The sequence below is a fragment of the Miscanthus floridulus genome, chromosome 10 (assembly GCF_019320115.1).
Source record: "Miscanthus floridulus cultivar M001 chromosome 10, ASM1932011v1, whole genome shotgun sequence".
In the NCBI taxonomy this organism is placed as follows: Eukaryota; Viridiplantae; Streptophyta; class Magnoliopsida; order Poales; family Poaceae; genus Miscanthus; species Miscanthus floridulus.
This window is the reverse complement of record NC_089589.1, coordinates 132,312,724-132,327,513: the sequence shown is the minus strand read 5'-3', so window position 1 is coordinate 132,327,513 and position 14,790 is coordinate 132,312,724. Positions and strand designations below refer to the sequence as shown.

Genomic DNA, 14,790 nt, shown 5'->3' with positions numbered 1-14,790 from the left:
GGCAGTTCAGCAGGGAAAGGGGGAGTGTGAGAGCCGCAAGCTGCTCGATCGTCTTGTGGATCACCACATCTTCCTCAGGCCACACGCTGAGGATGAGGTTCTGCACACGTGGCCACATCCCGGCCGGCCAATAGGATGCTGTGCTTCGCTTGCAATACTGCCGCGCGCCAAGACTAATCATTGCAAGCGCAGAGCAGACATCTACTCTCTTGGCTTGGTTTCTATGACTCTGCATCACCACACCATTTCATGATGAACCACAACCTTCAATTCTTTGCTGGACCTGGATGAGGCACAACCAAATATTGTATGCTAGCTCCACAGAAATTGTTTCGACATGTACGTATTCCTTCTCTGATATACGTCGATAGCTACAGTCAATAGCTTCTACAACATCCGCTGTGCTGACCTCAACCTTGTAATAAACTCGGCAAATATTGTCCTCATCTCAAAGAAGGATGGTGCGGAAAGTATCCAAGACTTCGGGTCAATTAATCTGATCCATGCAATCGCCAAAATCGTAACGAAAATACTTTGCGCTACGTCTCACGCCATTCATGAAACACACTTATCTCCCCTTGCCAGAGTGCCTTCATCAAGGGCCAAAGCATACATGACAACTTCCTCTCCGTAAGAAACATCGCCAAGAAATTTCTGCAGAGGAAAAACGCCAGCCTTGCTTGCTTATGAAGTTGGACATCTCAAAAAAAGCTTTTGATTCGGTACTACGTTGGGACTATCTTATTGGCCTACTCCAATACAGAGGCTTCCCACCATGTTGGAAAGAATAGATTTTAGCAATACTTACTTCATCATCCTCCAAACTCCTACTCAACGTGATCCCACTTTGGCCGATCCAACATGCATGGATGAGGATTGAGGCAAGGTGACCCTTATCGCCACTGTTTTTCATTTTAGCAATCGATCCTCTACAAAAGCTCTTCTCTTGTGCAACCGAATTGGGCCTGCTCAGCAAAATTGGAGGAGAACGCTGAGATTCCGGGTTCTCCATGTACGGTGATGATGCGGCAATATTCATTAGACCGACAAAAAAAAAGGATGTTGACAACACAATAAGACTTCTGCACCTCTTTGGAGAGGCCACATGCATCAAAACAAATTTGCAAAAAACAAGCATGGAGAGGCCACATGCCTCAAAACAAATTTTACAAAAAACAAGCGTGGTAGCCATCAGCTGCAGCAACATCAACATGGAGGATGTCATGGTAGCCAGTTCCTCCGCGCTCCGGCGCTCCGGACCACTCGTTGCAGCGCCACCTCCAGGTCCTCCTGCGTCACGGCAGCTACTAGCTTTGGCTTGGCCTCAGATGTGGACACCGATGGGAGGATGGTGAGCGGGGTCATGACTCCGGTGACTCGCACTCGTCGGATGATAACGACGCGGACGACATGGTGAAGACGAAGGATCGAGTTTCTCTTGGGCAACCCACTAACTCATGGTGTTGGACCCATATAACACCGAATTAGTTTTTGGTTGGCCCTATCTTTTTGTTAATTGGGTTTTGGGTCAGTGGGTTGCCCCAGAAAAACCTGCATCCCTACATTCGATTGAGAAGCCAGCTTTAGAAATCTCTAAGAACCCTCTAATATATGGTGTTTTATTTGTTTGTTTTTTCGTCTCCTCCAAATCAGGCTTCTAGCCCAAGTTGTTTTTCAGTAGTGTTTTTCTGCTAAAAATCCATGTAGGACACCTAACCGCCTGACTATAAAACGGGATTTGTGTTTTTATTATCTTACTCTATTACTAATTAGAGTCCCTAATGGAGGTTCCACGTTAATTCTCACTAGACGTGCTAGGAAAAAAGATAAATGCTAGAAATTCTTATATTAATTAGAAACATCTGGCCATTAATCGGAAGTCTCTAACTGGCTCTAACTATCTATAACCATTAGATCTATTTTATTTTTTAGATCTATTTTATTTTTACTCACCTCCATGGTTACAAATAAAAAATAGCCTAAATAAAATATTATTGCCGAAAAAACCTCTGGTCACACGGGATAAAATATTGAACGGTCGTTGGTTGATAAAATATCCAACATATTAATTAGGTACTACCGATAACCTTATAGCATGGTTAATATATTAATAAAATATTAGTCCTCAAGGTTAACGGTTAGCCTAAAATATCATTGCCAAAAAAAATTGTCCGCACAGAAAGAAATATTTAATGGGCCATTGGTTAATGATAAAATATCTAATATATACAACCGATCACGTTAAAGGTTGGTTAATATATTTTAATAAAATATCAGGCTCTCACGATCACATTAACGATTGGGTAATGTATTAATATATCATCCCATGACGTTCGTGGTTAGTTAATCTTTTAATAAAAAATCAAATAGAAATAAATTAGTCTATTAATAAAACGTAGGATATAATCTATCGACCTGAACAAAATAGATACACTTTTGTGGACTGCCGGTAAAAGAGGTGTGACAACTGACGGTCTAAAAAACCATTTTGCCAACCGCGCCGAAACAATTAACTATGTGTTTGGCATTTTTCTTGTACTTCTATTGTTTATTCATTGAAAATAATTCAACATAATCCTTAAATTTGCATCCAAATAAACCACGTCTACAATTATGAATGACAATTTAAAGTAACGCTCCAAATTTATACCTAAACTATCGATCTCAGCCATTACGAAAGATAATTTAAAATATTCTAATATATTTATATGTTACTTGCGTCTACCATTAGAAAAGATAATAAAAAATAACTACTAAGTTTGCATTCAAATTATCATATATGCCATTATAAAAGGTAACATAAAGTAAATATCAACCTCAAGCCATTATAAAAAATTAAATAAAAATATATCTGAAATCCTCATGTAATTAATAAATAAATATATTATGAAATGTCGTCCAATATTTATAAAGTACTATATTTATATGTTAAGTTAAAAGTAAGCATAATGATGTGTTCCCTCAGGTAGACTAGACAAATATGTATGCATGAGGATAAATATATATTTAGTTTTGTGAAATGTCCCTTAACAACACAACACAGCGATGACATTGATATTCATTTAAAATTATATTGATACTCCACAATAATAAAATTTTAAGTCATTATTTCCAATAAGTTTAAATACATTTTGACTAATATACTAATATTTCTAATTTAATTTTAAATCATCTATATCATATAAAATAATAATACTACACGTAATGTTTGGATATAATGAAATGACTATTTATGTTGTTGTCAAAATTAATGGGTAGCATAGGATCTAGAATTTTTTAATAGAATAAAAAGCCTAGAATTTGAAGAAAAGATACAATAAGCACTAGAGTTTTAACTTAAAAAATGTTTCTACATTACGCAATTGTATTAATATTAATATATTAAAATTTGATTGAAGTAAATATATGTACACATCAAGTTCACATGCACGCATAATATATATACTATGTTTCAGTAATGAGGAAAATATTTTATTGATGACTCATATACTAATGATACTAACAAGTTATTTAAAACCATATTAAGGACCATTACATATAATTAATAAAAGTTTTTGCCTTAGATATTTATACATTCTAACTAAAAGTTCGATATGTCTATATTGATTATATAAGCATTATTGCACATATAGTTTCTTGAAATAATTCAAACACTTTGAGAAGTGGGGATGCTAGAGCATACCACATATAGTTATATCTTACTGGTATTTGGGATTCGTTTAAAGTAAACAGTCATTATAAGACTTGGATATTAATGTCCTCTCCAGGTTAGCACCTCTACGTCATCCATGATCTCAGATCAAGCTCTACCATTGACCTTAATTGACGTAGCGCGGTTTTAAATGTTTTTCATGCCATCGTAATCCTTTATAGTGTAGTTTATGGCCTTATTTCAAAAACTACAAACGAGAGTTAATAAAATATACAATAAGCACAAGAGTTTTGATTTATCTTGAGAATATAAAATAAGTAGCAATTAATAAGAATATAATTAAAAATGAACACTTAGATTCATAGTGTCATAAGATATGAGCTGCAACAACATCCACCATAGTTTAATCTAATGTTTCAAACAAATGCGTATTAAAAAAATAGAGATGCTATGAAAAGGAACAAATTATAGATATGGTGACTAAACTTATAGTTATCACAACTAGATAGAGAGTACAAAGTATCTATTGTGTCTATTGTGTAGAAAATGAATAAAGTGTAAAATGTGTAATTTAATATAAGTGGTTTTTATTATTTTGAGATATTAAACAATGACTAATGCTTACATCTCCTAAGACTCTATCCGGGTTAGAGGACTTATTTATATTTATTATATATCCACACTGTTTAATTTGTAAAGGGAGACATCCAACACTCCCATATATTAGACAAAGTCAGCCATACTGGAACATAAAAGAAAGGAAGAAAAAGAAAACACACAACCATAGAATCAAATTAATGTTATATTATTATCAGGTCAATGTTACATTGTTACCTGCGGCACACAACGATCTCTCTCAGTCATGCTAATGACAATTCTTCACGTTCGTGTAAATCTATATTCAAATAAAAAGTTAAATGAATGAGGTAATTTTTATTAGTTAATATATATTAAATAAATAGGGTTCTATTTCTTAAGTGTGTCAATGTTAGCCCGTGTGGGAGCACGGGTTGATGGACATAACAAGTAGTACATCACTTGTGTCAACAATTTGCAGTCAGCAAATGCAACCTGTATTAGGCATGGCTTCTTGATTAGCACACTGAGAATCTAGATTAAAAGCCGTGCTAATAATTTGTTGTTTTCTATAGGAGTACTCAATACTAATTTCCTTTGCAGCATTGAGTAATAATTAGTTACATGAGAGAGATTATCGTGTAAATAATCAGCTAGCATACCTAATAAGTAGTTTCAAGCAGGTTTTGACACTCTTGTTGCAATTGCAAGTAGGAAACGAAAATGTTGGCTAGGTAGCTGCTATTGGAAATGGATCGACGACGAGATCCATCTTGCATCAGTTGGATTGGATCAGTTGTAGACGCAGCTGCCGTCGTCGCTTCTGGCGGCAGGGTCAAAGTTGCCGGCCTTGGGGTCAGTGCACCCCTCCGGCACGGGCACGCGGACCTGCTGCGCCGCCTTGCCGTACAAGTCGCCCCTGGTGATGGCGTCGTCGTTGGCGTCGCCGAGGGCCGCCTCGGTGAGGTACTTGTCGGCCAGCTGCACGCGCTTGACGTTCTCCTGCTCCTCCACCAGCATGCGGCCGTACTCCATGAGCTTATCCAGCGTCATCCTCGGCTGCTCGAACGTCGGCGGGCCCTCCTTGGAGTTGACGAGCCTCCGGGCGATGTTCTCGACGCCTGTCTCGGCCACCCACCGTCGCACCTCGTCGTCGTATACCCTGGCGCGGAGGGCGCCGAAGAAGTCGATGGACTGGCCCGGGAAGGCGTCGACGAGCTGGACGACGTGCTCGTCGGGGACGCCGTCGGTGCGGAAGATGCCCTTGCAGACGCCGACGCGGTCCTCGCGGGTGGGCGCCCAGTAGAACTTCTCCATGCGGCCGTCGCGGATGAGCGGCGCGTACAGCGTGGAGAAGTCGTTGCCGGTGACGATGATGGGCACCCGGGGGTTGTCCTCCTTCTTGTACATCCCCGGGAGCTGCACGTTTGTGGGGTTGTCGGCGATGTTCATCAGCGTCGCGTTCACCATCTGGTTGTTCACCGTGTACTGCGTCGTGCCGCCCATCCGGCCCGCGCCGGCGTCCAGGTCGTTGATGAACAGCACGCACATCTTGCCCTTCTTTATCATGTCCGCCGCCTCACGGTAGCGCTGACGGATCAGCTTCGCCGGCTCGCCGGCGTTGCCGCTCTCCAGCTCGCCGGCGCTCATCACGATGGGGCTGTGTGGGACAGTATATATATATTTATTCACTATACTGTATATAGTCAAGTACTTATACTAATATACATGACAGAATTAGTTGGCTAGCATGTAGCTTACTTGATGCCCATCTTGGCGAAGACAAGCTCACATTGGAAAGACTTCCCTTGGCCCTTGCCTCCCCATATGCCCAGGATCAGAGGCACCTGATGATTGTCAGAGGCATCAAAAGCTAGCAGTTAATTAATTACTCATATATTTATTTTGACTTTGTAAGTGATGTACCGAATTAAAGAAGTGATCGATCTAGAAAAAGATTTGGTCAGATTATTTGTAGAAATTCCCTTAATAGCTAGCTTACGGCCTAATTGTTTGGGGTTCTATGAGAGCTTTTGGACATTTCAAAAGAAAAAAAAAACCTCCAAAAAGCCAAAAGTCAGAAGCTCACTAGCTTGTGTGCTTTAGGCTTATGTGAGTTGTTTGACTTTTGGAAACTCCAAAAGCTAGAGTAGAAAAATGACAACCCGAGAGAAAATGTGAAATTTCTCCATAATTGATTGCTCGATATATATCTGTTTGAATTTCATATATTTTTTAAAAACTGCTTTGGCCAGACTCTGACTTTTCTACTGGGCCCTACACCACATGGATGTAATCCATTTTTTCTTCAATCGAAAGGAAAGCTTGAGGACGAAGTGCCTAGTGTTTTTGAATTAAGCGAACAAAATGACTACTGAACCTTTTCCTCAAACAAAAACAAAAAAAATGACTACTGAACCACTGAAGTAGGCACACGCATGCATGTACAGTAGAGTATGCATGCTGGTATAGGGTTACATGCATGCATGCGTACCGTACCTTGATGTTTGGCAGGGTCATGAAGTTCTTGGCAATGTGGACGACGAGCTTGTCCATGAATGCGGGCGCGATGTAGTAGCCATCCATGGTGTTGTCGAAGCTGTACTGCCTGAGTCCCTGGCTGATGTAGTCGTAGGAGCTGAGCACGGCGACGTGGGTGCCGTCCCCCATGGGCGCCTGGAACAGCGGGTCCACGCGGCCCTTCCCCCTGGTGATGTCCTGCTGGTCGTCCGACGTGTCGTAGGCCAGGCTCCTCCACCTGTCCTGCTCCGTCTGCTTCGTCTCGTCCACCTCCTTGTTCACCGCCATGGCTCTGACGATGAGCCCCCTGCCGCCCTGCGGCTGGTACTTGTTCACCACCTGCTGCTGCTTCTTCTTCCTGATGCTGATAGTGAGCTTCTTGTTACTACCCCCGACGAGGAAGCTGCTCGCCGTGGAAGTACTTACCGGCGCAGCGACGGAGGTGGAGGAGAAAGCAGCAGCCATAGGTGCTATAGTATTGTAAGTGATCGATCGAGCTGCTGAGATCGGAATCTGAATCGGGGGATATGATGATATATATATGCTAGTAGCTGATGATGAACAATGCAAGCTGCCGCGGTTATAGTAGCAGTTCCCTTATATATATAGTTGCTGTTGCAGATCGTCGATGGATCGGATATATGCGTGCATGCTCTAGATCCTTCCCGGCCGCGGCTCTAGAAGACACCGACCTGCTTGTTGTTACCTGCTATGTACTCGCTCACTCAATCACTCCAGTGATCGCGCTTAGCTCGCTAGCGTCCAAGAACTACAAGGCAGGCAAGCAGCAGGCTGCAGTGCATGCATATGCGACACGTACGTCATCACTCCCGGCCCCACTGCAGTGCATACATGAATATTCTAGAGCGATCTAGCAAGCTGTACTATACCCCACCAAGCTAGCTTTGTCGATATGAGGACGAGGATGCATGCGAGCAGGAGGACGAGGAGCCACACCCACACGCTGTGGATCAGACAGATTACGCGTGCTACCTGCTGCAGCAAGGTGGCACGTCGACTGACGAGCGTGGCGCCACCCTTCATGTCCATCACTCTCCATCAATAGGTGCATGACAAATCGGAGCTAATAATAATAAGGTCTCGTTTGATATAGAGCTTTACTAATGAAATGATTTTTTTTCTACTTTAGCTTACTGAACAACTATATCGGTAAAGCTAAAACTGTTTTGATGACATGTTTGACAAAATAGTTTCGTATGCACAAAAAATTCATCACAGGGCTAATCGAGTTTCCAGTAGTGATGATACACAAAAAAAAACCAAACCATAATGCTCTTAGATTTTTCCCCTTCTCTATGTTACCCTCATCTCCTTCCTACCGTGTCTCTTTCTTCCCTCACCTTTCTTCCTCGAATTTCATCTCAACAGCCTACCGCGCCCACGAGCCTCGGTGGTGCCCTGCACTCGCGCCTCTCGGTGGCCAAGCCGGCGACCCTCGGTGGCCATAGTCGCCTGCACCTCGGAGGCCCAGCCAACTCCCCGACGGTCGTGGTCGTCAGCGCCTTGGTGGCCAAACAAGCTGGATCCATAAGTGCGAGATGAAGTTGGGACAAACTACTATTTTCATTTTCATGCCACCCTATTCCCGTACGAGAGCAGGCTTTTAGAAGCTTCACCTATGAAGCGCTATTTGCTTTCATATTTTGTAGAACACACGTTTGACACAAAACAGTTCTTTTTTTTTGGCAATCGTGCCTACATATCCTCGGCGTCAAACCCGGCCAAATGTAAGTTCATGGCCACGGGATCGAAATCGCCCGAAAACAGCACCTGCAGTGCGTTCTGTTTGTGAAGCTTGTGAAGCTTCATCTAGCAAACAGTGCCTAATTAAACCTGGCCTACATACTCTCCTAGGTAGATTTGCATCTATGATGTGTGAGCGTGCGCGCCAGCTCTCCTGCCTCCAGATTATTGTTGTCGCGCCTGCAACATCATTACACTCTATATAGTTGCCTCACTACTACATGCATTTTGTCACGCCAGTTCTAAATCCTTATCACCCTAGCTAAGTTATGGTAAAAGTTAGCACAACTTTATCACTGACGATTGCAAACCGTTGTGACTTATCAATGTCGTTTTGTGTAACGAGCCGACGATTTGTACCGATAGGTTTCACAAGCTTAATTTAACTGTAGCACAATCTTGACAGCTCAATAATTCAAGTAACAGCAAAGTTTTGTACCACTGAAGCCTCCTACCGAACACTCCTCTCTTCTAGCTCATGTCAAGATCATGTAGTAACAACATACCTATTAACCTTAGGACAGAACGGGACTAGAAAGGTGAGGAAGCAAGATGAACAAAGAATAGGGAGAAACACCATAATACATTGAAAAACCGGATCCCCTGGTATGCAAACTGGACCACCCTATTTTCATAGTGCAAACTGGATCCCCCCTATGCAAACTTGATGCATTGGTACGCATATTTCATCCCGAGTGATTTTTGGAGAAATAGTCAAAACCTATTCAAACAAACTCCAAAATTGTGAAATTTGAACCAGAGCTTCACAACAACAAGATCAATAAATCACTAGAATATCTCCCCAAAAATCACAAGTCACCAAAACTGGGTCCCCTGGTATGAAAAACGGATGATCCTATTTTTGCAGATTATGAGATACTTTCTTTAAAAATCCGAAGCTGCTACAAATCATCTCAAAAAAATGTCAAACTTGGTCCATATATTGACTAGCTCATAGTTAAGGTAAATCCTACAAGATCTTTAAAAAGGACACATGCTTCACAGCAAATTTACCAAATTCTTCTATCAAATATCAAAATGGGGTTTTTCACTATACAGACGAATAGTTGTTTTAGCCTACACCGCGACCCTAAAGATGTTGAATTTTTTTGCTACGTCTAAGAATTGTATGTGTAGTATTTTTGTATTATGGCATGGTGAATTCTTGGCTAGGGGAGGGGCGCTCGATTCATATACTTTACCTCGCCCTAGTTCGCAGCCCCGGCGGCTCGTCGTTGTAATCAAAACTCTTTCTCGATCTTAATACAAAGATGCGCAAACCTTTTGCGTATTCGAGAAAAAATATTTTTATATTATAACAACATAGATGGCATAAAAATAAATTAATAGTATTTATAAGTGATAATTCTCATTTAAAAGGTATAAACTTTTCAAACTTACAAATGTATTGTCATGAAATATTAATATAATTTAAAGTGAAGTGTCTGTGTCGTTGGTATGTTCTTTGTTAAGAGAACATTTTTTTTCATAATTGATAATCTATTAAAATGGCATGTTTACTTTGTCTACATGGTGACACAACGTTAATGTTTACTTTTGATTTTACAATGGTAGAATGTGTAATATATATATATATATATATATATATATATATATATATATATATGTAGCATATTTTTATGGTTATTGGATTATTGTTTATAATAGATTATATTAGCATGACAAACATTTGGTGGATTTTTAATTAATTGCATAGGGTGCATAAGTAAGACACAATATTAGTGTATTTACATTGTTTATTTTGATATGTGTAATGTAAAAAGCACATTTAGTGTTACTTTGCAATATGTTTCATAGTGGCATGATTCAATAATTAAAAGCAATTTTAGGAGGCTTTTTAAATTTATATTTCATAATGACAGATGTGGGAAATTTAAATGCAACTTTAGCAAATAGTTTATGTATTTTTCATAATGGCTGAGGCGGGCCGGTAATTTTTTAGAAAATTAGAATAGGTCGAATGTGTATTACTAGCGACGATGATTAAAGTCTACAAAATTAAAAGCTTGATACTTTTTGCTTTTATTTTTGAAAAAAATACTTGTGATGTATCTATTTTCCTTCCGCGTCTCGTAAGGATTAACCTAGATACTCCTTTAGAAGCCTCCAATTATAGCAATATGAAGGAAGAAAATCACGACAAGGATCTTGACATCTTTTCAAAAATGAAAGGCGGTGTGTGAACTTTTTTTTGTCTGGTTCTTCTGCTTGAGTGGTGCCAATTGGCAATTGGCAATATTAAGCAAGATAGTCACGACAAGCGGCATCCACGTACACCACGGGTGAGAGAGGCCAGCCCAGCAGAGTCAAAGAGGAGCAGACGCAGCCGAAGCTCAAGCCCAAAACTGTGAGATGAATATCTTTTCCTCTGTCCTTGCCTTCCATTGTCCGTTCTTAACTCAAGTGCTTGAGAGTTGAGAGAGACGGCGGATGCGGCGTCTTACGCCGGTAGCCTCGGCGCGGCTCACGGCAGAGCTTGTACGGCGCAGGCTTGCAGGAGGAAGGGGACGAGTAGAGGAGTCTTCAGCGACGGAGCAGGACCACCTCGGATCCTGGCTTGTGCACGAGCTAGCGTCTAGCGAGCGAGTCCGGCCACGGCCACCACGTCCTGCTCAATACATCGGTTTCATCGGCGACGGGAGACCGGAAACGGCGAGTCGCGATGAGTGTTTAATCTATATATCGGGGTTTCAGGGAGTCGGACAGACGACGACGACCGCGATGGCCGGCGAGTGCAAGACAGCCGAGCGCACGTGATAGGTGCCCTGCTGATGCTGACGCTGCCGAGGTACGTGGAGCGTACCGGAACGCCGCCTTGTACGTATTCAGCTTCTTCACCAAGGGCATCTTGCCCTTCACCATCATCGGCGCTGGGATAGGATAGAATTAGGCGGTTGGCGTCACCTGTGGCCAGCAGGCTCCGACTCCTGGTTCTCGCTTTTGGGCCGGAACCACGTCGCTCCATCAGGCCCAAGAAGAACAACGCGCGCACAAGCGGGACGGAGTGGATTCACGCGAGCGATTATAGCAGCCGGTACGGTGCCACTGTCCGCCTGGGTGCGGCTATTTGAGCGAGAATCTCATGTACGTCTGGTAGCTTTGAACTTGTATTGAACCTTTTTTTTTCCGGAGAATAACATGCTACGACGTTCAATACGCACGCACACTCATCCCTATAAATACACGTACGTAACCCTATCTCGATAAGCCCTCCGAAGAACTAAGGCGATCGACAGATTTTAAGATTCACAAAGTCATCACAGACACCTTGTTGTCGATGGAAGACGTTGCCCTACCACTGAAACATAGCGCCGTTAAATCCTGAAAAACCCAGAAAAATACGAGCACCCGTGTCAAGTCGATCAGTGTGTGAAAACAAAGTCCAACTGTACAATTCAAAAGTTATCCTAGGGCAAGGACAAACCTGAATCAGCCTCAACCTTTGACTGAAAGGAAGCCCCGGCCCCCACCCAGTGTGCTGTAGCAAGAATAAATTGAGAGGCACCCCAGGCCATCTTAGGCAAGTGAAAGCAACTAGCCATAGCAGCCACTGATCAGGCAGCTACTGCAACACTGGGAAGGATTTCCCACAGCTAGCCTCTACTGCGTTCTTGCCTGCGCCAAGCAGGCATGGGTCGTCACTTGAACTAATGACTAACTCATCCAACGAAGGTATGAACAACAGCACTGGTTCCATTCATATTCTTTTGTCCTAGTGGTAGAGCTTAATGATCCTGTAAATCTAACAGGTGACGCCTTCAGGTTGGTGCAAGTGCAACCCAACTTAAACATGTTGCAATTCGCTGCTTTACCTGAAATATGGTCCATGAGATGATCATCTGTATGTTTTCCTCATTCAGCATAGCAGCCCTTTTACAATTACCGTGCATATATATTGCGTTGCATTGTGCAGTGAAGAAGAATGTAAGTGAACTAAGCAGAAACTGAAATATTTATATACCAGCAGCATGCATGTAGATGATCAGAAACTATGGAGTAACAAAAAAGAATCCAATTCTCCTCCTTCTATGCCGGCTGCCTAGCAATAGCAAGAGGCCTATCTATGGGGACCTCGCTTACCCGACGAGGACAAAGAAGTTGCGATTGCCTGGTGTTCCATCTTGGCAAACGCAATGTAAATTTTATCTATGAACTTTCGATGAACTATTTGTAACCTCAAACATATGGCTACTTGTTTGAGAGCCACTCAATATAATCAAACAGGTGGGGGATCATCCCCCCCCCCCCCCCCTCCCCCCCACCCACCCCCGTCGACTTATATCAAAAAAAAAAGCAATAGCAAGAGGTGCTATTGTTGTTCTACTTGAAGAAGTTGCCAGTCTTCATGGCGTCCTCGTTGGCTGCACCAAGAGCAGCCTCGTTGAGGTACTTGTCAGCAAGCTGCACACGCTTGACATTCTCCTGCTCCGCCACCAGCATGTGGCCGTACTCCAAGAGCTTCTCGATCGTCATCTTGGGCTGCTCTAACGTGGGCGGCCCCTCCTTGGAGTTGACGAGCATCTTGGCGATGTTCTCGACGCCGGTCTCGGCCACCCACCGGCGCACCTCGTCGTCGTACACCCGGGCACGCAGGGCGCCGAAGAAGTCGATGGACTGGCCCGGGAAGGTGTCGACCAGATGGACGACGTGCTCCTCGTCGATGCCGTCGGTGCGGAAGATGCCCTTGCACACGCCGATGCGGTCCTCGCGGGTGGGAGCCCAGTAGAACTTCTCCATACGACCGTCGCGGATGAGCGGCGCGTACAGCGTGGAGAAGTCGTTGCCGGTGACGATGATGGGCACCCGGGCGTTGTCCACCTTGTTGTACATTCCCGGGAGCTGCACGTTGGTGGGGTTGTCGGCGATGTTCATCAGGGTGGCGTTCACCATCTGGTTGTTCACCGTGTACTGGGTGGTGCCGCCCATGCGACCCGCGCCGGCGTCGAGATCGTTGATGAAGAGGCAGGACATCTTGCCCTTGGAGATGAGGTCGGCGGCCTCACGGTACCGCTGCCTGATGAGCTTGGCGGGCTCTCCAGCGTTGCCGCTCTCCAGCTCTCCGGCGCTCATCATGATGGGGCTGCATATGCATCCAGATAAATATATTGATAGGTATGTAGGAGTATGTATTATCGAATCGAAACGAAAGACGAACGAATCAGCACAGCACAGCACGTACATGATGCCCATCTTGGCGAAGACAAGCTCGCACTGGAAGGATTTCCCCTGACCTTTGCCTCCCCAGATACCCAGGATCAGGGGAACCTGCAGATGGATATATATTAGGGATATATATATACAGTAGTGGGTTATATATATAATTATTTATTTAGTACTTTAATAACTAATTAAATCATCTATATATCATGTGAGAAATTAAATTACTGTATCATCTATGAAATGAAATGAAAATATAGTACGTGTACTAATCTATACTTATATAAGGGCCGTCCGGATCGTACCTTGATGTTCGGCAGCTTCATGAAGTTCTTGGAGAGGTGGACGATGAGCTTGTCCATGAAGCCCCTGGCTATGTAGAAGCCATCCATGGTGTTGTCGAAGCTGTAAGTCTTTTGGCCCTGGCTGATGTAGTCGTAGGAGCTGAGCACGGCGACGTGGGTGCCGTCCCCCATAGGCGCCTGGAAGAGGGAGTCGATCATGCCCTTGCCCCTGGTGATGTCCTGCTGGTCGTCCGAGATGTCGAAGGCCAGCCCCTTCCATCTGTCCCCGTCCGTCTGCTTCGTCTCGTCCACCTCCTTGGCCGCCATCACCTTGAACCTGTTGGCGGCGCTGCTGGAGCTCTTGCCATGGTAGTTCACGGCCGCCGCAGACACCTGCTGCTTGTTGAGTTTCTTCCCGAGGAAGCTGCTCCTGCTCGGGGTGGAGGCCTGCATATAAATATATGCGTGCAGTATATATATATACGTCAAGGCAGAGAGGCAGCCAGGCAGGAGATGATCATGACATGAAGAAGAAGATGTTGAACTAGCTAGATGTATGGAAACGACAAAGCAAGCTACAGGACACCCACCGGAGCTCCGACGGTGGAGGAGAAGGCGGCCGCCATTTCTGGTTTTTGGACCTTGCTAGCAAGGAAGTAGGAACACACACGGGAAAGCACACCCACCTGATGCCCGCCGCCGCCGCTGCTCAAAGTACTACTGAGGTCGAGCCACGCACGGCATTAAATAAAGAGCGAGCACGTATGGTGGTGGTGGACTGGTGGCCTGGCCGCCGTTGTGGTGGCTGCCTATGGC

The 14,790-nt window shown here is 43.8% G+C and overlaps 2 protein-coding genes across 2 annotated transcripts; both read right to left on the bottom strand.

The window, feature by feature from the left end:
* Positions 1-4,717: 4,717 nt before the first annotated feature.
* On the bottom strand, positions 4,718-7,378 carry LOC136487276 (ribulose bisphosphate carboxylase/oxygenase activase, chloroplastic-like). The gene is made up of 3 exons (XM_066484418.1): positions 6,728-7,378; positions 5,990-6,075; positions 4,718-5,888 (listed from the first exon to the last, which is right to left on the bottom strand). Exons 1-3 carry the CDS (start codon positions 7,211-7,213, stop codon positions 5,021-5,023), a joined length of 1,440 nt encoding a protein of 479 aa, XP_066340515.1. The 5' UTR covers positions 7,214-7,378; the 3' UTR covers positions 4,718-5,020.
* A 5,089-nt stretch (positions 7,379-12,467) lies between these two features.
* Positions 12,468-14,790, bottom strand: LOC136487275 (ribulose bisphosphate carboxylase/oxygenase activase, chloroplastic-like). The gene is made up of 4 exons (XM_066484417.1): positions 14,565-14,790; positions 13,996-14,421; positions 13,713-13,798; positions 12,468-13,613 (listed from the first exon to the last, which is right to left on the bottom strand). Exons 1-4 carry the CDS (start codon positions 14,598-14,600, stop codon positions 12,854-12,856), a joined length of 1,308 nt encoding a protein of 435 aa, XP_066340514.1. The 5' UTR covers positions 14,601-14,790; the 3' UTR covers positions 12,468-12,853.